Source organism: Pongo abelii, chromosome 10, assembly GCF_028885655.2.
Source record: "Pongo abelii isolate AG06213 chromosome 10, NHGRI_mPonAbe1-v2.0_pri, whole genome shotgun sequence".
NCBI classification, from domain to species: domain Eukaryota; kingdom Metazoa; phylum Chordata; class Mammalia; order Primates; family Hominidae; genus Pongo; species Pongo abelii.
Window position 1 is genome coordinate 112,746,597 of NC_071995.2, and position 24,253 is coordinate 112,770,849.

General features: G+C 49.8%; 1 protein-coding gene across 3 annotated transcripts in view; it reads right to left on the reverse strand.

Moving 5' to 3' along the window:
* RBM19 (RNA binding motif protein 19) overlaps positions 1 to 24,253 on the reverse strand; it is a 142,684-nt gene that overhangs the window by 94,450 nt on the left and 23,981 nt on the right. For all 3 annotated transcript variants that reach the window (XM_024257175.3, XM_024257173.3, XM_054527651.2), the window contains exons 14-20: positions 23,939 to 24,049; positions 21,540 to 21,740; positions 18,622 to 18,751; positions 8,714 to 8,889; positions 6,373 to 6,433; positions 2,296 to 2,375; positions 59 to 114 (exon numbers count right to left, since the gene is read on the reverse strand). In XM_024257175.3, the coding sequence (XP_024112943.2) occupies positions 59 to 114; positions 2,296 to 2,375; positions 6,373 to 6,433; positions 8,714 to 8,889; positions 18,622 to 18,751; positions 21,540 to 21,740; positions 23,939 to 24,049 (815 nt within the window). The remainder of the gene's footprint in view (positions 1 to 58; positions 115 to 2,295; positions 2,376 to 6,372; positions 6,434 to 8,713; positions 8,890 to 18,621; positions 18,752 to 21,539; positions 21,741 to 23,938; positions 24,050 to 24,253) is intronic.

Here is a 24,253-nt window from a genome sequence, read left to right on the forward strand (position 1 = left end):
CGGCAAGCACAGGAAGCCCCAGCTCGTAGGAAAGGAAATGAGGACACTGAAGACTCACTTAGTGGCTCGTTCCGAGATCCTCACTTCCAGCTTGTGGCCGTCCACGATGTGACCCTAAGAGAGAAGACAACGTGGCTCATCTCTCTGTCCCGAGAAATACTCACCCGAATCCTTGCCCTTCACCAGAGCAGAGCCCTGGCTCGCAGATGGGAGCCTGACTGTTCCCTGGGGAGCAGGGCTAGCTGGTCTAGAGGACAGAGGATGGTTTTTCCCTGAAATGGCTCACGCCGTGCCCAGGCAGCAGCTGGTGGTCAGAGACTCAGCCCTTGGACGCTCTCTTAAGCCACGGGTAGGCCTTGACCTAGATGTCATTCAAGGGACACGGAATTTTCCATTGTTTATAAGCATGTTCAGGCAAAGTAAGGCTCTTAGGTCTGGCTTGCAGAGAGTTGGGTTTAGTTTGTATGTTCCTGAAAAATATTCTAAATCCTAGTGGAGGTGCATCTAAAGCTAGGTTCTAACATTGGTCCCTCAAGGCAGAACTGGTGTATTAGCAAAATTACCCTTGAAAATCCCTTAAATCTCCCATAAAATACAGCACACAGAGCTTCGTAGGAACAATTCTTGGAGGCAATATTCACATATGCATGCACACAATGATGTCCAGAACATAATACGGTACATGTGCAAAGTGAAATTTCATAGAATCTTATATCACGTGAAAGAGTAACACGGACCACTGAACCTGCAGAGCCAATTTTAAGTTAAATGAGTACACAGCCCCTGACCAGGAAGGGCCTAGGATGTGGGGCATTATGAAGGGAACAGAGGATACCTTCTCAAGCTACTAACACCTACTGCATCTCCTTCACTTTAGCTGAAGGCCATCCTAGGCACCATGCATCATGATGCATCAGCTGCATCATCTAATGCAAAGCCACAAAGCTTCTGGATTAGAACTTAGGCCAGGCGCGGTGGCTCACGCCTGTAATCCCAGCACTTTGGGAGGCTGAGGTGGGCGGATCACGGGGTCAGGAGATCGAGACCATCCTGGCTAACACGGTGAAACTCCGTCTCTACTAAAAATACAAAAAATTAGCCGGCCATGGTGGCAGGCGCCTGTAGTCCCAGCTACTCTGGAAGCTGAGGCAGGAGAATGGCGTGAACCTGGGAGGCGGAGCTTGCAGTGAGCCGAGATCGAGCCACTGCACTCCAGCCTGGGTGACAGAGTGAGACTCCAACTCAAAAAAAAAAAAAAAAAAAAAAAGAACTTATAGGTGGTGCAAAATTTGCCCTTTGGGATGGTGCCAATCCCAGGCTGTTTTGCTCTCCACAGCCCTAGCTCCCCTCCTGCTAGAGGGTCTCAATCTGTTCTTGTACTTAGGATCTAGCAGGAAGGCATATCTCCCTTCTCTGTCTGAATAGGATATTGAGTCTCTGTCCAAACAGCTTTCGGTTCAGCCCTGTTCTCCCCACCTTCTCCCCCGCTGGCCAAGCCTGGATGACTCAAGGGTCTCCTACCTGCCCCCTGCCCCCAGCCATTGTCCCCTCTCCACACCAGCAGCTGCAGAGGCTGGAGCAGAAGCCAGTGTGCTCACAGCCCCCTAATGGTCTCCCACTGCCTTTAGGCTGAGCAGTAAAATGGCCTAGAAGATCCTGCCCTGCACACCTCTCTCCTCATCCTGCACCCTGAACCGCCACCCCACGCCGCCCCTGCCACAGTGGCCTCTTAGCTTTTCAAACGTACTAAGCTCATTCCCACCTTACAGCCCCTGCCTCAGACCCTCTGCACATGGTCCCTCCTCCCCAGCTACCTCCCTCCCAGATCTCTGTGCAGCTGACTTCTGGCCAAGTAGGTGTGGGCTCAACTGTCACCTCCTTAGAGAGGCCTTCCCTGACCACACAGCCTAAGTGCCCCACCTCCACCCCCAACTCGCAGCTTTGTCTTCACGACCTGGTCCTGCATGTTTATTCAGAGGTCCATGGCCTGTCTATCCCACCAGAAAGAGGGGGCCACGTGAGCAACCTCTCCCAGGCCTAGCACCACCCCTGGCACACGTCAGGCCGTTGGTAATAGTGCTGTGGATCGAATGAATGAACTATGGTGACCATAGAGTGTTGGGAAAGGTTCTCAATTTTTTCTTGGGCCACAGTCCCGTAGAGATCTGGGAAAAGCAATGGGCCCGGTCAAGCGTAGACTCCACACACATTCTCACTCAATTTCAGAGGGCTGAGGGGACCTCCCACTACCTGCCAAGCATCTCCGTGGCCCTCAGCTGAGAATCTTCACTTTACCTGGAGCTGCTTGAGAGCTTTCTGGGCTTGCTCCGGCTTTCTGTATTCCACAAATCCAAACCCCATGGAAAGCAGCGCTCCTAAGAGACAGAGAAGTGGAAATCACACCAGTGGGTGAAGTGGAAGCACAAGGCCAAGTGCAAGGGCTGTGACGGGCCCCCAGACCTGCGCTGTATTTTCTCTTCTCTTCATACCCCCTTCATTCCCCCCAAAAATCTCAGCGCCTGTCTTGCTGTTTATTACTAGTCATCTTGACGAATCAGCCAACGCAGTTAACATGGCTGCCACCTGAGGCCCATTTGACTATTAATTAACAGATGACTGACATGATAATTAACTTCATAATAGGATTCTGCTTTGGGAGGGAGACTGACCTAAGAGAGATGACCATCATGAAGGCAAGTGGCAAAACCTCTACCTGGGCAGTCCTCTGCCTCCACACGTAATGCCTAAAATGAATACGTGCGTGAGAGTCAAATGCACCAAAGGCTTGCTCTCCACAAATATTTCTCACCAGCCAATCACATTCAGTTCCTGGGTTTCAGATATAAAGTTTGGATCATGTGGGCGACTGCATTATTCAAACTTCTCTGGTTCCTTACTTCTAGGTTGCAAGTAGCAAGAGTTCAGATAGCAAAGAATACTGCAAAAATTTCATCAGAAACTTCTGCTTCCTCACTATGTATAACTGGGGAGGGAGGAGTGTTTTTATAGGGCACTAAAAAACATTAAGATCCCTAATTACATCTTGCCCTCTTGACATCAGATTTGATGTCCTCCCACCTTCCACCCACACCCCAGCATCTCATACATATTTGTTAGGTTTATTCTTTATTGTGAATTCAAAGAAGATTCACTTCAGTCTGATGGGTTCAAATGAGGCTCGAGGCTCTCTACCTTTGGCTCACTTTGCAGTTCCTATCTTTACCTTTACTGTGCTGTTTGTGAGACCTATGCTCCTGCCTTTCCATTGACAGTAGGTGTTACAAAATAAAAGCCAGGTGCATTAAGGAATTCCATTAATTGTCCATACATGGCTCAGACAGAACTGACAGCCAGTGCCACCCCATGGCGACTTTAAATGTTAATTCTGCAAGCAGATACTGCTCGAAAGCTCTCTTTTGGAGGCTCGAGGCTGCAGGTGGTGGGCTGGCATGTCCGTGCACCTGTGAGATTTTAAAAGCACAGTGACTGTGTGAAAGGCAACTGTGAGAAGGTCAAGTTCATCTCTGAGTTACTGACACTATGCAGATCCACTCTCCACCACTGTCCTCTATGGGAAGCTGACCTCTATAGACAGCTCTACCTGGGCTCCCCAGATTCCTTGCTTCCTGTTGGGATCAGCCAGCAAGAGGCTCTGTTCTGGCATTGGGGAGTGGGGAGATGGAGGAGAGAGAGGGTGGAGTACTGGATCCTTCCACATGTCCCCACCCGCCTCCTTGCTTTGGGTTGCTCTGCAGTGGCCACGTCCAATCCACAGCCACCACTCCTGCAGGTTATCTCGTGGCTCCAACTCTCAGCTGAGCTCTGGTCACACGCTTTCCTCTAATGTCCCTCCAGGCACGGCAGGGGGAAAGGCATTCTTCCTGTAGAGCCCACTCCCTGGACACCCCTGTGGGCTCCCTTAGCCCAGCCACACCTCAGCCCCTTTCTTACAGACATCTCTGCTCCAACCCCAGCTGAGAGTGCTTTCTGTTTCCTGCTGCAACCCTGACTGACATACTTTGTCTAGATTTTCCCCAAACTGTGACGGATGGGCCTCAGAGAACAGGGCTCTCAAATACAGGCCCTTGAAAAAGAGAGTGTATGTTATAAGAGCTGCTTATGACATGGAAAGATCAGATAACCACTTCTACAACATGCTGAAGAGCGCTCCCCAGGAATACAAGGCTGGCCCCACAGAGCATCTGACTGGGTGCAGTGAGAGGCAGGGACAGCCACTTCCACCTGCTGGCCTGGGTGCACCTCTGTCTACTGACCCTCATCCTGGACTTCAGCAACAACTTTTCTTTTTTCCTGAAATCCTCACAACTGGTCCTTCTCATCATTAACTTGGTACTTAGCCACCTTTCCTTGCATCCAAAACTATATGCAAAGACCCTGGAGAACAGGGATGTTAAGGGGTGAGCAGTGTCTTCCCAGACTCACATGTAGAAATCCTGACCCCCAGTATCTCAGATGTGACCTTATCCGAGACAAGCTCTTTACAGAGGTAACCAAGTTAAAATGAGGTCACAGGCCAGGTGCAGAAGCTCACACTTGTAATCCCAGCACTTTGGGAGGCCAAGGCAGGCAGATCACTTGAGGTCAGGAGTTCGAGACCAGCCTGACCAACATGGTGAAACCCCATCTCTACCAAGAATACAAAAATTAGCGGGGCGTGGTGACACACGCCTGTAATCCCAGCTACTGGGGAGGCTGAGGCACAAGAATTGTTTGAACCCAGGAGACAGAGGTTGCAGTGAGCCGAGATCACACCACTGCACTCCAGCCTGGGCGACAGAGTGAGACTGTCTCAAAAAATAAAAATAAATTAAATAAAAATAAATTAAATGCAGTCATTAGGGTATGCCCTAAATCCAATATGATTGGATGACTGCTGTTCTTTTAAAAAAAGTGTGGGTGGATTTGAAAACGGGATGGGCATATACAAGGAGGATGCCCTGTGAACATGGAGGCGGCCATCTATAAGCCCAGAGACAGGCCTAGAATAGACCTTCCCTCACAGCCCCCAGAAGGAACCAACTCTACTGGCACCTTGATCTCAGACTTCTAGACTCCAAGGCTGTGAGACAACACATTTCTGTCATTTAAGCCACCCAGTCTGTGGCACTTTCTTATGGCCCGGCAAACGAATACAAGGGATGCTCTGACTTCTGTGCTGTATGTCTGCTTAGAACCCTCCATGGCTCCCCAGTACTTCTGGGGAAAAGTCAAAACTCTTCTGTGTGTGTGGCATAAAAGCCACTTCATGGTTTGGAACTCGCCTACCTTCCTAGGCATATCTCCTGCCTCTTCCTCAACAAATTCCCCAGGCTTGGCCAATGCAGTGTGAGTGGCCTCTGAACACGTTGTTCCCGCCACCTGGCTGCTCTGCCCCCCACCCCTCCCAGCCTCGGGCTGATGTGCTGTCCCCTGTGCTGGACTCCTGTCCCTGCCGTCCAACCCCTTGCTGCACTCTGCTGTAACCACCAGCGCATTGGTCTCTCCAGCTAGACTGTGCGCATGCTGCGGGCAGGGCTGCGTCTCCCTCAGTCTTATATAACTAACAATGTGCCTGCTGCCTGGTGGGGCCTGGGGACTGTTTGAGAAGTAACTCAACAGCAGACATTCTGGCCACCTAGTACTTTGCATGCAGCAGGTGCTCAGGACACAGTTTGGGCTGACACATGTGGCATTCCTACAAATCCTGCCAAACCAAAGGGACTCAGGATAGGGCTGGTACGGCTGTGCGAAAGCAAGGACGTATCCCCTGCAGGAAGCCAGGGCTGGAGCCCAGCAGAGGTCAGGAGACTCAGAATAGCACCCAGGGCCGAATGGAGAGATGAGGGTACTCTCTGCCTGCCCATGTACCCACTGGCCTGGGAGGTGCATGGTTAATGACTCAGGAAAATCTGTGTGGTTAATGACTTGGTAGAATGTTCCAGAAGTTCTACAACTGGGTTATCTCCCTCAGAAGGGAAGAAGGAGAGTCCAAGACTGGTTGTTTCTTGCTATTTCCTAGGAAACTTCTAGAGCACAGAAGTGCTGGGAGGAGGCAGAGGCTCCTGATACCATCCAAGGTCCTCACTATCTGCCCACAAATGGCACCGCTCTGAAACCACCCCTGACAGTTTGAGGTGGTGGAGGCTCTAGGTTCAGAAGGATCTGACCCAAGAGGCTGCTTCGACTGGAAAGCAGGAACAGAAAGAGGGGCTATTTCAAAGAGTCTGAGGCTGACCATGCTTCAGAAAAAAGAGAACCTTCAAAATGTGCAAGGGAGAACTCCCCCAACCCCTTGTCTGAAGCTGGAGCTTCTTTTGGAATCCACTCTTTCCAGCTGAACACTGAATACTTTCCGAATTTCATGCGGAATACCTGCTTTGTTCTTCTTCTTGGAGATAGAGCAGCTCTTCACTGTCCCCACTTTTGAGAACACCTGGATAAGAAAGTAACAAGTATCATCAGCAGCTCTAAACCACTATGCAGGCAAGGGCCCCTGTCAAACACTATACCCCCAAATTTGCCATATGGACAACTTGGGGTCCCAAAAACATTTTGAGGTGACGAGTGATGACCTCCTTTAAGTAACCTGGGCAGTCTCTTAGGGTTCCCCATAAGAGCAGCTGGGCTTGTTTCTTGTTCCAGTTTTAGAAGGAAGTAGGACACAGAACAGTGAGAGACTGACTGCAGATCATGCAATCGGGAAGCCAGGCCTAAGTTCCAAAGCATGGGGTCTACTGCCCCAGTCCGGACCTCTCTCACTGCCCCCTGCACCAAATGCCAAAATAATTTTTACAAAAATTTTAAGTCATAGTCTATTCTATTTTTCCCTTTACTTTTTCTGTCTCCTTTGCTAGAATTTGAAACCCAGCCAGAGCAAAATCCATGTTTACCTGGTTCCCGGCTATGTCTTCAGCACCACACACAGGCCCAGGGAAAGGCAGGTGCCCAATAAACATCCACTAAATGAGCAATGGGGAAGCCCAGGGGCTGGGGAGAATCCTGAGAAACAAATACTATGAGCAGCAGCCGCTTACTGACTCTTGTGTTTAAGGTGTCAGATGCTTTATTTGGAGTATCTCCTTCATCCAAATCATCAAAACAACTCCATGAGAAGAGTCTATTAACATCCCCATGTTACAGATGAAGAAACTGAGGCACAGAAAGGCTGAAGGACTCACTTAGGGTCACATCATTAGCAAAGAGCAAAGCTGGGATCCAAGCCCAGGCAGACTGATCGCTAACCATGGCTCTCCACTCAGGGTGCTGAGACAGGAGCCCTGGGAACTAGGGGCTCTTCCCCGCAGGGCCTCAAGTGGACTGTGTGACCTAAGGACAGTGAACCGGCCTCTCTGAAGCTCAGTTTCCAGCCATGTTCCATGAAGAGACTGAACTAGGTCATCTTGGCTGTGACTTCCAGCTCCAGAATCCTTGAATTCAGAGGATGCTCTTGGGCTGCTGTTTGAGTGCATCTCCCAGGAAACACTGATCCCGGATAATGATGTTCCCACACCAGACCCGCACCAGAAAAAAAATAAAACTAACGTTCAAATCTACCTACCTCTTGGATGCTACAAGCACATGCCGCCATTTAAAAGCAAAGCAAAACTAAAATGGAACCAGGAAATCGCCAAAGACAAGTCTAAGGGTGGGTTTCCAATTGCTTAATAAGATGAATCTTGGCTCCTTAAACGCTGCTGCTTTAGTCAGGGTATCTCTGCTGTTGGGGCTGCTCTTCTAATAGGTAAGGGGACAGTCACATCATAGAGGCTGAGCCAGAGAGTGTCAGAGGGGCTCTGACCCTCTGACTCTCTACTACACCCCAAATGTTTGCCTCCATATCATCTGCCCACCATGTTCCTACCCCGGATGTTCAGTGGACAGTCTTCTCTCTTGACCCCATGATCGAATTTTAGGGTTCAGAGGGATTTTTAGAAATCAATCAAGTCAAGTCTTATGGCCAGCTTCCTTCCCAGAACAAGTTGATGGCTATCAGCCTGCTGTTATTCATTAAAACAAAACAAAAAGCTGAAAAACCCATTGAGTGTTTATTCTGTGCCAAACCCAGTTTCTAGAAATAAACGGTCTCCTGAGGGAGGTGCCACAAATTGGGGACCTTGCAGACCCCACTCCTTTGGAACTGGAGGCCCCGTTGTTTCCTGCTGGTCCCGCTGGTCCAATTCCTTCTAGGAGCCCCCGGACCTCACTCAGGGCAGCCCTCATTTGGCTTTTACTAACCTTCTATTTGGAGCTCCCTGTCCTTTCATCCCCTTCCCTCTTCCCATAAATGCAAAAATCTCACCTCATCCAGGGATTCCAGGGTCAGGCCCAGACCCTCACTCACTGATGTGGCTTCTCCATTATTCCCGGCGGGCCGAGAGGATTGTGCTGGCATTTACTTTTGGGTAGTTTACATCATAGAAACAACTATTGCCTTCATATTACATGGTTTCCCTAGAGATTTTGGTATGCCTCCAAAGCATATGTGGTAGCCCCTCTCAGGCCCTCCGGCCAGCCCTGCTATATGCTCTAGTCTTCAGCTGAGTTGTCTACTGGACACCCCAGGGGAAAGGGTCAAGTAGGTGGTGCTGGTTGTTGCCCCCAAGTGCATATTAACACGCGTCATGTTTCAGGGCAGAATAAATGCAGTGGCCGTATCAGTAGACTGGGGTTTCCCATCCCACGCCCCTCCCTCCTGGGCTGAGAAACCACTCACTTCCTTCAGCTTCTCTTCTGTTGTGTCGAAATTGAGATTCTTAATAAACAGAGTACATCCTGGGAGGCGCTCTTCTTCTTCTTCCTCTTCTTCCTCCTCCTCTTCCATCTTTGCTGAAGAGTTGTCTGCTCCTTCCTCTGTTGGATTTTCATCTTCTGGGGTTTTGCCATCAGGCACTGAACCCCCATCAAAACAAAAACAAAAACATCAAATCCACGAAATAATGTCAAACCCACCAGAGCCCCGGGGCCAACTGCAAAGAGCCCTCTAGGTAAAGGGGTTCTGCCTCTGCGAGCAGTGGCAGGAAGGGGCACCATGATCCCCAACTTGTGCTGAGCTTCAGCAACTCTTGAGACAGACAGAAAGTCCTGCCCCTGCTGTGTTGTAAAGAGAAAGGAATACAAAACACAGCCCCCAAACGGAGCCTTAAACAGGACCAGCTAACACTAATTTGAACTTCGAAATAAATTACCATGTGAACTGTTTTACTGAACCACAAGCCTAAGCAAAATGTTATTTTTCCTCAAAAAAAAAAAAAAAAAAAAAACCAAAAAACAGCACTTAGTGAACTTTCAAACTAAAATGCAACTTAAAACTTTTAAAAAATTACAGAATGGGAGCAAAACTTAGGAAGAGTCTAAATACCCCCTTGAACCTAAAGAATGTTACATACCATCGAAATCCCTCATATGCATTACTTCAGGAAGCATATACACAAAAGGTGTGGTTTTGTCTATACATATTAAATTCAGAGTTATGCATCCCAGGGAAAAACGGAAAATACTCTATGTTCACAAATAAGAGACTAGGTAAGGTAGAGTACCACCAAAAGCTGGAAAAATATGTAGTCATTAAAAATGATGTTTCCGAAGAACGTTAAATGACACACAACAAAGCTCATCATATAAAAGTTAGAGAAAAATTAAGATATTAAAAAAGTGTATACTGTAATTTTAGAAAATGTTCAACGTAATTCAAACCATGATCTAAGCTAGGTGCGATGGCTCATGCCTGTAATCCCAGCACTCTGGGAGGCGGAGGCAGGTGGATTACTTGAGGTCAGGAGTTCAAGACTAGCCTGGCCAATGTGGTGAAACCCTGTCTCCACTAAAAACACAAAAATTAGCAGGGCATGGTGGTGGGCACCTATGATCCCAGCTACTTGGGAGGCTGAGGCACAAGAATTGCTCGAACCTGGGAGGCAGAGGTTGCAGTGAACTAAGATCATGCCACTGCACTCCAGCCTGGGTGACAGAGTGAGACTCCATCTCAAAAATAAAACAAAACGAAAAACAACAACAACAAAAAAACCATGATCTGCACATTTATGAGAAAACATACATGTGCGTATACACACACACACACACACACACACACACACACAGTGATCACAGGAAGGAGATGCACAAAGTGTTCCCGGTTTATTTCTAGAGAATGGCATTAGGGATGGTCGTCATTTCAACCTGTCACTGCTAGCACTTTGTACTGCTTCCACTCCTGCTTCCACTCTGAAGGAACAGCATTTTAGGGAGAGGAAGAGCAGATGTGAAGTTGTGAGTTAGCAAGGGATGTGTGTGTGTGTGTGTGTGTGTGTGTGTATGTGTGGCTGCAGCTCAGGGAGTTGGGAGCAGGGAGACTAGACCTGCTAGCCTGCAGTGGCCCTAAGCATGTAGATTTCATTCTCAGCTGCCAGAAGCCTCAGGAAGTTGGAAGAGGGCAGTGTCATGATCTTTTGAGAAATCTTAGGAGGAAATGTGTTCAATTCGTTTCAAACTCCCCAGTTTCCCCAAGTCACGTGATTAGGACCTGGAGACAAATTCCTCCTCCAAAGACAAGGCTTCTGAAGCTATTCCCATATCCCCCAGGAAATCAAACTGTCTTAGCAACTCTTCAAAGCAGTTCTCAGGCTGTGCCTTCACACCCCTCACCCTCAATGTTTCTAAGCAGATGACCAGTGACCTCCCTTAAGAGTTAAACCCTGCACCCCAGCCTGGCAGAAGCACCTGGAGGTCCCATGGGCGGGTACGCTGGAGCTAATGGAGACAGCCTGCTTCTTCTACTCACACCTTCACTTGCACAGTTCAAACTTCTGTGTGATCTAAGGGGGCTTCTTGGGGTTCAGCTGCATCCCACATACTCTCACCGCCAAGCACCAAAGATGCCTCTGTCTGTCCTGCCCTTTTTGATGGAAGCCTAATGCTTTCAAGTCCTAATTAAGCTTTGACCACTTTGTCATAAAACAACCCTTTTAAGCCCTTACAGAAACAGCTACTGTGATAATGCTGTCTCTTTAACATCAGTTGAACATGCTGCCTTCCTCCCTCGGGTAAGCCCAGAATCGAGACTCAGACACCAGGACAAAAAGAAGAAATCTACACAAAGGCTCCTCCCCCAACCAAGAAACTAACACAATTTACCCAACAAGAGAGACTCCATGGTGTGGCCCTTTGTACTCAAAACCCAACTTTCAAACAAAGCTGGAGGAAAAAGTACCACTAATGGTGAGAACGAAAGCTATGCAAGGCAGCTAAGACTTCAGGTCCTGGACCAGAACTTCAATGGAGATGAAAACCATGACCTTCAGCAAGGAATATTTCCACCCCGCTGGCTCTCCTTGGCATTTGACATCTTGGAGATTAAAGAAGAAAGGAAAGAACACTGATGAGATCCCCTACCATGCACCAGGCATGTGGTTGGATGCCCTGAGTACAGTCTCACTCATGACCACAGTAGCCACATCACAGAAAACAGGGGGCCCAAGGAGAGTTCTGGAGGCTGCCGCATCTGTACCTGAAATCTCAGGCACCTTCTGGTTGGTGAGACAGGTTCGTGGAAGACTGGAAAAAAATTTTATAGAGAAAAGCATAGTGGGGATGATGGTGACCAGGAGGGCTCATGGCCCCTTTAAAGGAGCAGCCCCTTCTTGGCACTGGCCAATTGACGGAAAGGTCAACCTAGCATGGCCAGAATTCAGATCTATTAAGAGAAGTAGGAAATCTAGCTTTACAGATGAAATCCCATGGTTTTTAAATCTTGGCAACTTAATGGCAAGTGACTTTTGAATTAGGCAGTAGTCAGCAAGTACACCAGCTCATTGAAGCCTCGGTGCTCTGCTCCCTGCATCTGGCCTGCCCCAGAGCACTGACAAAGATGCCCTTCCCTCTTTCTCCCTCAAGGTCCCAGAACCCAGCCAGTGTTCAGCGTGGCATTCCAGGAGTTCCCAGTCTCACAAGGGTAACAACCCAGGGAGCCCAGAACCCCTCAGCATGGCTGGAGTTGACTCCACCCTGTCTCCCTGGTCTACGAAGGGCATCTTTAAATGCCCAGGCACCTGCCCAGGGAGGTGTGATGTTTGGGTTTAGTAACAGAGCTGAGACCAGGAATGGATAGATCTCTTCCCTGGCAGATCAGCTGCCCTTAGCCCCAGCCCAGGAAGAACAAGAGGGAACTGTGAGGAAGGTGAAGACCTATTATCTGGGTGTGCAGTTGGCCTGGCATGGGGCTCACCTGGCATCTCCAATCTCCCATAAGTCACCCTCTTACCCTCCCCTTTGGGAGGAACACCCAGCTTGAAATGAAAGATGTGCTCAAAGGGGTCTGCCTTTCCTCCAGCAGCGCAGGCTCTGCTGACTCTGGAGACGTCCGTTCTTTCCCTGAACCTTGCGTTCATAGCAACAACCGCCCTACACCTGAAACTTCACCCTGGATCCTAGAAGAACTAACAATTCAAGGGCATCACAGTCTTTAGAGATCTGCTGGAGAAGGGGGCCTGGAAAAGACGAGGAGGGCAGGCCCAGCCCCAGCCCTGCCACAACCTGGCTGCATGGCCCTGGGCGAGTGACTTCACTGCTGTCTCGGCACCCTTACCTATAAAATGGAGCTTATTAAAACCACCTCTCCCCTAATACCAAAAATACATACACAAACAAAAACCCCAAAGTCATGCTCATTTGTAGGAAAATTGGTAAACAGAACAGTGAGTGCCTGTAAACTCAATTACCAAATTTTAAAAGGACAATAATGTAATAATTATGAACAAGAAAGAATGCAAAATCTACATTTGAAGTTTAAATGAATTGTAAATTAATGTGAGTATATTGTATAGGATGTATTGTATAGGTTGTTTCAAAACCCAGCAAAGCGCAGGTGTATACAGACCACTGGCAAAGATAATGGTTCTTCCCCCTCTCTCCCACAAGGCCCCGGAACCCAGCCAGTCTCCAGCGTGGCATTTCAGGAGTTCCCAAGTCTTACAAGGGCAGCAACCTGGAGCGCCCAGCAGTCCTCAGCATGGCCTCCCAGGTCCATGAGCGGTGGCTGGTGTGCTTTGAAGGGAGAAGAGTTGTTATCTTTGCCAGCAATCCTCATACACCTGCACTTTGCTGGGCTGTTTGGAAATGCAAGTATCCACTATTTCCTCCACGTGCCAGGCCATGGCTCTGTCACCTCTCATCTCGCTTGGACGACTGAAGAGCCTCCCTGCTGCTGTGCCCTCTGCCCTGCTCCCTGGCTCACCACCTTCCCTGACTTCATCCCTCACCCTTTACTCTTCTCTCGTCACCTCCATTCCAAATGCACTGGTCTGTTTTCTGATGGCTGAGCCTGCCAAGCCCCCTTCCTACCACAGGGCCTTTGCACCTGCTGGCCTCTGCCTGTTCTGCTGGTCTGCTGCTTTCCCAGGCCAGGCTCCTTCTCACACAGCCTCCCTGCAGGGAGCTCATCCTATCCACTCTAGTTCAAGCAGTCTCCAGCCTGGGCCCAGCCACTTGCTGTTCCATTCTTCCGCTTTCCTCTTTTCAGAGCCCTGTCCTGTTCTGGCATCACCATACTGAACAGTTTGCTCCTCTATCTGTGCTCCCCAGCCACACAGGGAGCTCGAGGACAGGACCCAGTCTGACTCAGTTGGCACTGCATCTCCAGCACTGGGCTCAGAACAGATCTACTTGTGGGAAATGAGTATGTTGGGCACTCAGCATGTGCCTAGAACACAGCGATCAAGAAATAGCGCTTATTGTGATCGAGAGGAGCTGTGGGGTCTTAGGTAAGAGCACAGGCCTCAGAGTTGAAGGCTTCAGGTCATATCCCGGCTCTCTCCACATGTGTGACCTTGGTCAAGTCATGCGAACTCTCTGTGCTTCCTTCTTTCCATCTAAAAAGGGGCTGGCCATCATGGTGCCTACTTGCAGGACGATGACGAGAATGAATGCAGAGCAGGCTGAGACCTGAGCCTGGGCCTGCAGTGAGCACTGGGAGAGAACGGTTTCGTTCTTAGTATCACCCTTGCTACCCACACTGCCCAGCAGGCCTTGCTGAGAGAGAAATCCAGGGGAAAATGTTGGAAATCCCTAACCCTGGGAGAGATAAGACAACCCAGTGTGGGGAGCCCTTGGCCCTCCTTCTCCTTCTCCCTGCAGGGTGAGCTGCTGGCTTCAGGCTCCCAGGAAGGCTAGCCAGTGCCAGGCATCCCAGTCCACAGCTGGGCGCCCCTGCCAGCCAGCTACTGCTCCCTGAGTCACCAGGCCAGGCTGTGTCCAGAGAGGCGTGGAGACAGCCAGGAGCCAAGGCCATGAAGCCAAAGGTCATTTTAAAAAGCACTTCTGCTGCTGGCCCCAACTGGGGAGACAAAAGAAAGATGGGAAAGAAAAAATAAGGTATTGTGAAACTCAAACAGATGTTTGCCAACAAAAACACCAGGAACCAGAAAAAGAGGGAAGAAGTGAGAAAGGACTCAGGGCTGGGCCTGGGGGCGGGGGAGTCGGGGGAAGGATCTAAAAGCAAGGTGGGCTGGAGGGGCTGGGAGAGGCAGGGGAACTGTGCTTCTATCTGTAGTTAGCACAATCAAATCCAGTCACGCATCGCCACATGGGGCTTTATTATAATCAGGCCACAGAATGTACTGCGGCCTCCTCCCCTTTCCCAGCTCTCAGTGCTGGAGCTGACAGCAAAGACTGTTATCAGTTGCAAGCAGCTTTTCAGGACCTCCCCCCACTCTGAGCCCTTTATCTGGAGGTGAGGGTCTTGGTTGTGGGGAGATAAAACACGCTGTCCCCCTCCCTCGAGACTGGTACAGAGAACAGGAGAGCTTTGCAGAAAGGAAGGGGGTAAAATAAAAAAAAAAGCTATGTCCACTCCCCTCCTACTCTTCTTCCATGGGAGCCTGAGAAAATCCAGGGCTTTCTGGGCTGGCTGAGTCCCCCCAGCCCTCATCGTCCTTGTACAACGGGGGACTCAGGGATTTGGTGAAGGTTCAGGAACAATGCAAAGAGGGTGGGGGTGGGGGAGGAGCAGGTGAAAAGAACAGCACCGGCCAGGAGGGGCTGTGCACGTGCTGCGTGCAGTGAGGGCAGGAGGAGGCCCTGGAGATCAGCTCTGTGGGAATTCACCGATGACGTGGGATGCAGCGGGGCTTGGAATTAGCACAGACACACACAACTTCCCGGGCCAAAGGAGGCCCGGCGGCTGGGCTCTAAGGCCTTCTTTGTGTGAGTCATGGTCAGGCTCTGGAAAGCAGCCCCTCTGGGAGGTAGGGGCTGTTGGGGACATGCTCAAACCTACAATGTAGACCCAGGAAGCAGGGGGACCCACGGGCAGGGGGTGGGAAAACACTCTGACCGTAAACTACAGCATGCTATCTCCGTGACGCACCCTGTGCTGTGATGCAGACATTTCTGTACTCAGGGCCCACTTCTATTACTACTTGTGACATCTCACTTGTCCCCCAACAGCTCTATTGTCCTCCACAGCTCAAAAGCTCCTGGGGAAGGGGGTCTGTGCATCTGTGTGGTGTCCATCTTGATCACCCAGCTTGGCTGCTGGCTCGGGGCTGGTGCCCATGGTGAGTTAAAGACTATCCACTGTGACATATTTTTCTAAATTTTAATGTAATTTTTGAGATAGGGTCTCACTCTGTCACTCAGGCTGAGTGTAGTGGTGCAATCTCAGCTCACTGCAGCCTCGATCTTCCAGGCTCAAGTGATCCTCCAACCTCAGCCTCCTGAGTAGCTGGGACTACAAAGCACGCACCACCACGCCCAGTTAATTTTTGTATTTTTTGTAGAAATGGGGTTTTGCCATGTTGTCCAGGCTTGTCTTGAACTTCTGGACTTGAGTGATCCTCCTGCCTCAGCCTCCCAAGATTCACTGTGATTTATATTGCTCAGTCACCCACAGCAGCGGAAGACTGGTGATGTGCATGTGACATCCCACCACGCCCTCAGGGGGCGGGGCAGATATCATGCCCATTTTACAGATATGGAAACTGAGCCTCAGAGAGGCAGGTGGCTTGCCCAGTCACAGAGTGGCTGCTTACTGGAAATCTCAGGGCCATTTCCCCAGGGGCTCTAGGCCTCACATGATGAGGACGCCAAGGACTTAGAACCATGCCTGGCATGGCATAACTGCTGCTTTTTCCCTTGGGTTCGCTCACACACACTTCCTGATCACTATCAGCCACTGGGGCATGTTCCTGGGTGCTAGGATACTGTAGTGAGCAAGGTGAATGGGCTCTTGGCATGTGGAGTGGCCATTCCAGGGGCAGAGTACGACAGACCAACACCAGGGAAAGGAACCCATTCATGACACAATTCCAGGAAGTGATAAGCATTTGAAATAAAATAAAGGGCCATTTGTGAGAGTGGGGACAAAAGGGAGCCCCCTCTATTATTTTGATTGATGGTGTTATTGTCACCACTGTGTTCTGAGGCTGGGCTAACAACGAAAACCAAACGTTCAAACCTAACTAAGCTTCTACTATGTGCCAGAGGCTTGGGACACAAAGACAAATATAACCCGGCCTCATCTTTCGAAGGGACAGAAAGGCAGATTCTCATGCATTCCCTCACTCCCTTGACACCTGTGAACCGAGCCTCCCTATGCCTGGGCCCCCCGGGTTGCTGGGTACCAGGCAGTAAAGGAGACAGCCCCATTCCCTGCCTTCACGGCTCGAAGTCTGGCTGAGATAGGAAACAAATACAAGTAACAAATAAACAGAATAAATAGAAATTGTGACAATAGTGTTAGAGAAAAAAGAAGACAGCAGAGAGGGAGAATCCCCAGGACACAAGGAAATGAAGAGCCTGGTGGAAGCGGTCACCTTGGGAGCCACCACGTGTCCCCAGCCTGCCTCCTGTTGCCACCCAAGGCTGCGGGAAGAGGCCTCCACCGATTTGTTTTCAGTGCCGCTCAGCCCTGGCTGATCTCTGCGTTTCAAAGGAGAACTCGCTTTGGGCCAAAAAAAAAACATTACTTAGGTTCAAGGGTGGTAACTGAAGTAAAAATCAAGGCAGCTGTGATTTGTGGGAGACAGTTAAGAACAAGCAAGGATGACATAAAGAGAATTTTGTTTTGAGATGGGAGCAGGCACAGGTTTTGAAGGAGACCCTGATCCAAACTGAGTGGAGAGAGCTTAACTCATAAACGAGCAGGAGATGGGCTTTTGCAAGGTTTACACCAATCATCATTAACCCCAACGATGTGGGATGCTTCTGGGTCCTCAAATTGCAAAGAGACTGAAAGATTTTGTTTCCTGACTGAAACAGGCCTCCAGAGAGGCACTTCCTGAATGCCTTGCGCTGGCTGAGCCCGTCCTGAAGATCCACAGTGAAACAAGGAAAGAGAAATGCAGACAAGGCAGGGGAGGTTAGGTACAGCAAAGTCTATTTCACTAAAATCTTAGACTGGGCGTGGTGGCTTATGCCTGTAATCCCAGCACTTTGAGAGGCTGAGGCAGGCAGATCACTTGAGGCCAGGAATTCCAGACCAGCCTGGCCAATATGGTGAAACCCTGTCTCTACCAAAAATACAAAAAAATTAGCCAGGCATGGTGGTGGGCGCCTGTAGTCCCAGCTACTCGGGTGGCTGAGGCAGGAGAATTGCTTGAACCCAGGAGGCAGAGGTTGCAGTGAGCCGAGATCGTGCACTCCAGCCTGGACAAGAGCAAGACTCTGTCTCAAAAAAAAAAAAAATCTTAAATCTGACAATGTTCCTCCCTATTTTTTTTTTTAACTATGAAATGTCCTTAAAAAAAAAAAAAAAAAAAGAGAACAAAGGAGAGAGTAGCTGAGGACTTATTATTTTTAACACCCTTATTTTAATAAGTTAAACAACAGGTTGCTGTATTGTGGGTGTGTATAGGGGAGTGGTTATTACTGACAAGGAAAATCGTAACATCTGGATAGAATGACCATGGTCCTATTGGTCTTGGCTTCTAAGATGTGGTCATGGTCCTCAGACTATGAGGTCCTCGATGCGGGGGGTACACCGCCCGCTGTGGGCATCTAGGAATGTGTGGGGGTGTTCCAGGTTGTCACAAGGACTGGGGGCACTCATGACACCCATGGCACAGGCCAGGGATGTGAAATGTCTTGTGACTTGCAAAGCAGTCCTGACAAGAAAGTACTGCCCAGTCCCAAAGCCCAATGATACCCCTTTCCCCAGCTAGGAAGCATTAGCCAGGGGGTGGGGGCTGCCCTGTCTGGCCCCCAGGGGCCACGGCTTCCCCTTCCTTTCCTGTCTTTGCAGTCACTGGACAACAGAGGGCACTGCCACTCCAAGGACATGAGAATAAGTATCTCCCATACCAGCCACCCTCCTCCCTGAGCCATTCTGGTCCATCTCTGAAACAGGAAGGTTGTTTATACTTGCTCTGCTTTGAATCCTTGTTAATATATTGTAATTTTTTCCCCTAAAAGCTTTAACTGACAAACAAAAAGCGTGTTGCATCCATAATTTTGACACTGTTTTTTACAGGACATGCCCATAAAATCTGAGAGTCTGAGCCTCACTGGTCTCTAGCATGAACACAGAGCTTTAAACCAGAGGCTCGATGAGAAACTTCCCACTGCCCCCCACCCTCCTCCTTCCCCTCACCCGTTATCCCAAGGCATCCTGGTCTCAGACTCAGCTCTTACCTGTTCCTGGCTCTGCTGGGTCCTTTTCCATGGGTTCTGAAGGTGCGTCTTGGAGCTTTTTCTTCTGTGGGGCTGTGCTGGAGAAGACGCCAATCGGAGCCCACTCCAGATACAGGGGGACATGGTGGAACTGCAGAGACAAGAGTGATGGCCCTGTGGGTCTTCATTACAACACACTGCTGGGGAGGGACTCAGTCCCATGCACATCACAGCCCAAGGGTCACAGAGGATGGGCAACTCACCCAAGAACGGAGCCGGAAGGAGCCCAGCTCAGAGCCCTGACTGCTGTCTACTCCCTGAGGACAACATTCGGCCCCCGTGCTGCATCTCAGGGTGCAGGAGAGAGGCTTTAGTCTCTGTTGCCACCAGACATATGGCAGCTCCCAGGCCCACTTTGTGTTTTTTCCAATCAGAGTATGAAACTCTAAAGTTTCATACTTTAGATGGGAGTGGGACGAGGAGCGACCACATCATTGGTAAAGTGCAGCTCTCCAGGAGGAAGTGTAAAATACCCGTTAAGAGAACACACTTTCTCTCTATGTGCATACATCCACAGGCAACACCTGTATACGTGTGCGTGTGTGTGCATGCAAATGTTATTTTTTTAAAAGGATAGCTGGGCATGGTGGCACACACCTGTAGTCCTAGCTACTCGGGAAGCTGAGGTGGGAGGATCCCTTGAGCTCAGGAGTTTGAGGCTGCAGTGAGCTAGGATTCTGCCACTGCACTCCAGGGAAATCCTGCCTCTTAAAAAAAAAAAAGAAAAAAAAGAGGGGCCATGGGCAGGCGGGTGATAAACACGACACTGATGACACCTGCCTCATTAGGCGGTTACTGGGGAGCTGCAGGACAGGGGTGGGAGTGAGACTTGTCAACAAATGCCCTTTTTGAATCTTTTCAAATTTCCTACTCCATGAAAGCCTTGCAAATCAGCTGTTTTCAGAAAAATACACATGCTTCAAAGTGAAACAGATTGGTGTGCAGACAGCAGGCTGCATCACTACTTAGCTGTGTGATCGTGGGTCAGGGCACCTCTCTGGGCATCAGTTTCCATATGTGCAAAATGAAGACAGCAGTCTTCTTGTCAGTGAAACAGACAGTGCCCAAAACAGGAGGCCTCACCTAGTCAGTGTTCTCCAACTGTGGCTCATACAGAGAGAGCCTTTGGTGATGGGCATGTCCTCCCAAAGCAGAAGGAAGAAAGGATGGTGTCACATTCCAAAGGATGCTCACCATCTGAGTCATGGGGCCCCATCTAGATAATTTTTCTTATGGGTCAGGTGCAGACTGACTTCCTGAGAGCTTAGGGGCCACAGAGTCCCAAGCTAAAGACTATTATGGGGTTAAAGCGGCAGAGAATGAGAAATCATTTCCTCACCAGCAAAATGGGGACATAAATACCTATCTCTAAGAATTGCTGGGGGGGACATGAATATCTATCTTTAAGAATTGCTGGGGGAGACCAAGGTCTGCGAAGTGCTAAAGTGCCTTATAAACAGAAAATACTTGTAGTGGCCCCGCAAGGGTATGTCTATATCTTGAACCCCTAGAACCTGTGAATGCGCCCTTATTTGGAAAAAGGATCTTTGCAAATTTCATTAAGTGAAAGATTTTGAGATGAGATCATCTTGCATTATTCAGGCAGGCCCTAAATCCAATGACAAGTGTCCTTATAAGAAAAATACGGAGGAAGACTGAGAGGAGAAGAGGAAAAGCCACGTGAGGATGAAGGGAGAAACTGGAGTGATGCAGCCATGGGCCAGGGACACCTGGAGCCACCAGAAGCTGGAAGAGACACAGATCAGACGCCCTAGAGCCTTCAGAGGAAGCACAACCCTGCTGACACCTTGATTTCAGACTGTGGCCTTCGGAACCGTGGTACGATCTATTTCTGTTGTTTGAAGCCAACTAGCTTGTGATAATTTGTTGTGACAGCCACAGCCAGTAAACTAATACACAACTGTTGGCTTTTTTCTAAACCAAGAACCAGGAGACAGCCCCACCTACAGAACTGACTTTCATTCATCTCATTGTAGCTACAAGATTGCAGAAGCATCAAGAATGCTCATTCTCGGGCAAAATAGGGAGACCTTTGTCTCTACAAAAAATCAAAAAATTAGCCAGGCGTGGTGGTGCATGCCTGTAGTCTCAGCTACACGGGAGGCTGAGGTGGGAGGATTGCTTGAGCCCCAGAGTTCAAGGCTGCAGTGAACCAAGATGGCGCCACTGCACTGTAGCCTGGGTGGCAGAGTGAGACCCTGTCTTTAAAAATAAATAAATACTTTTAAAAAAAAATAATGAACACATTTAATTAAAATTAAAATGTTAATCCAAATTAACATGGGTAAAGAAAGCCAAAGAAAAGCTAGAGTCAGGCAAGGAACCAAGGCATGCTTTCTGGAGGATGGTTCAGAACTTCCCTCTCCGAGCCCGGTGCAGTGGCTCACGCCTGTAATCCCAACACTTTGGGAGGCTGAGGCGGGCGGATCACGAGGTCAGGAGATCGAGACCATCCTGGTGAACACGGTGAAACCCTGTCTCTACTAAAAATATAAAAAAATTAGCCAGGCGTGGTGGCGGGTGCCTGTAGTCCCAGCTACTTGGGAGGCTGAGGCAGGAGAATGGCGTGAACCCGGGAGGCAGAGCTTGCAGTGAGCGGAGATCGTGCCACTGCACTCCAGCCTGGGTGACAGAGCGAGACTCCGTCTCAAAAAAAAAAAGAACTTCCCTCTCCCATTCTTCCCATCCAGACAGGTTTTCAGGCGGTAGGGATGATATTCAGCCATGATGGTGACGGGTGGTTTAGGGTGAGCGCCCATGTGCCACATCTGTGAATCCATAGCCCACTGCACCCTCTCCCTTGAAGCAGACCTCACTGGTCCTTCTCCAGATCAACTCTGGGTCTCCGGCAGCCCTACCTTGGAATAGGCCAGATGCCTGAAGGCCTTGCGGGCCTCCAGGGGCTCCAGGAACTCCACGATGGCAGTGATTCCGCCCTCTGGCAGCAGCACGCGGCCCAGGCTGCCAAAACGGCCGAAGGTCTCCTGCAGCTCGGCCGCCAGGGTGCCTGCCGGGAGGTTCTTGACCAGAATCACAGTCTTGCTTCGCTCTGCTGCAGCCTGCAAAGAGGAAATGCACACACATGGGACCACAGGAGGGAGGAGGGTCCCCAGCTGACACCAGCAGGGATTGTGGGGCTCTCCAGACGAGGCTCTCCATTTGGAACCTCAGCAACCAGGCACTTAGGAGGAAGACCCAGGAGGAACGACCCTCCCTGGCATGATGCTCGCTGCAAGGCTGTGAGGCAGCTCTGCAGAGGGGGTAAGGCCTGGGACTCTGAAGCTGGAGCTTCTGGATCAAATCCCAGCCCCTCCTCCACTCCTGAGCAGGGCCACACTTTCCAAGGCTTCCAGTGGCTGGGGTCTGCATCTCAGTACCAAGGCTTTTTTTCCTGAACTACAGACCGCCCACCTGCTACCACGTGCAGCCAGCAGGACGTGCTGCAGAGTTAACGCCCCCTGGGAGCAGCCCACAGCTCTCAGGAGTTGCTGCACTCCTTGTCCTTGGGTGGGATGAGACTGAGGTGTGAGCGCTGCAGGCTTTCCCCTAGGCAGAGCTCCAGGCAGCCACAGGGCAGCGTACTGCAGCAGCACACTCTGCACCCTGGGCTCCTTCCCTTCCCTGCATCCCTTTCTCACCAGGGTTTTCTGCATTGCCCCCAATACTGTTTGCCCTTGAATCCTTGTCTCAGAATCTGCTTCTGGGAGAACCCAAACTAAAAGACTAGCTATTCAGCCTTGAGAAATGTACTTAACTATGCCTCGGCTCCCACAGCGACAGCAAGGACAGAGCATCTATTTCACAGGATCGCTCCAGGAAAAGTTTTCATTAAATGGGTTAGTAAAAGTACATGTAATATGAGCACTCTGAAAACGTTAGCAATAATTTTATTAAAAAATAATATTGGAGGAGGATAAAATATAATTCCAATAAAATATAATGGAAAAATCTAGGCATATGGCCTATCTGGGAATGTCTCAGCTCAGCCGCTAATGTAACCTGAGACCTTGGGTCAATTACCTTGTTTCTGTGGGCCTCAATTTTCTCATCTGCAAAATGGGCTAACAGTCACACCCATCTTATAGAGGCCACACAGGGTTACTATGAGGATTGAGTGAGGTGAGGGGAGTGAAAACCATCTGCAGGTGGGAAAGGCTGGGCACCTGTGGGCCTTTTAGGGGCAACTCAGGCCGCAGTGTTACAGTTAGAGAGACAGACTCTGGGGCCAGAAGGCCTGTGTTCAAACTCAGCTCCACCATGACAAGCTGTGAAGTGACCCCCTCTGTGACTGTGGTTCCTTCTGTAGAGTGGAAGCACAGCAGAGCTGCTTTCACAGAGTGGCCATGTGGATGAAATGAGCTAACTAAACACGTAAACTTAGAAGAGTGCTCTGGTGAGTCTTAATAAATGTTAGCTATTAGTATATTTATTTTATCCATCTATCTACCTTTCCATCCATCCATCCATCCATCCATCCATCCATCCATCCATCCATCCATCCATCCATCCATCTATATTCATCCACCATCCATCCATCCAGCCATCAAGCCATCCATTCATCCACAGTCCATATTCATCCTCCATCCATCCATCCATCCATCCGTCCATCTATCCACCCATCCCCCATACATCTTCATTCATCCATCCTCCTCATCCATCTTGAGGTAAAAATGTAAGGCCTGGGAAGGCTGTTGAAAGGGCTGTTTTGGGAGTCAGAAGCCCTGAGTTTTAGTCCAGGCTCCTCTCACATATAGACTGTTTGACCTTGTAAGTCACCTCCCCACTCTCTGAGCGTTGGTATCCCAGATTGTAAAATGAAGGGGTCTCATGATGTCTTAGGGGCCCTCTAAGCTGCAGTCATCCATAAATCTAAGACCGGCTACTTGGTGGAGAACAGGCACATGGAGGTGCTAGACTCTTCCCTGCTAGGTTCAAGAAGGGTCAAAGTCCCCGAACAGATAACAGATGCTCTGGGAAGCCACTGGGTAGGGAAGTGAGATGTTGGGGGTGCTGATCTGTGTGGGGGAACTGTGGGGTTATAGGCAGACCTCTTGTATATGGCTCTGGACAGATAGAATCAGGGTCAGAGAAGCCACTTGTCTCAGCCCATGTAACATTTCTTCCTTTCTTTAGAGACAATTTAGAAATCAGTAATAGTCCTTAGAAGGCCAGATCCTTAAATCCATCTGCGTCTCCCCTGGAAAGGCCATTCTCGACTCTCCAGTGGCTGCTGGCTGGCACCGCCGAGAGCACCCACCTGGCTGAAGGAATCCAGGCTGACCCCGTTGTCTATGAGAAAGCGCCGCACTTCCTGGACGAGCTGGGTCTCCCCCAGAGCCACGCGCACAGCCACGCTGCCCTTGGTCTCCTGTGGGAGAGGAAAGGAAGAGTTCTGGTTGGCTGTCGGCCAGATGACTTGCTGGCCCTCCCATCTCCCAACAGCCTGAAGAGGAGGCTGGGATGGAAATGGATTCCACAGATGCTGCTCACCTTCCTACCTTGATCAGATGCCCCCAACGGCTCTGTGCTTTTTTTTTTTTTTTTTTTTAAAGAAAGACAGGGTCTTACTCTG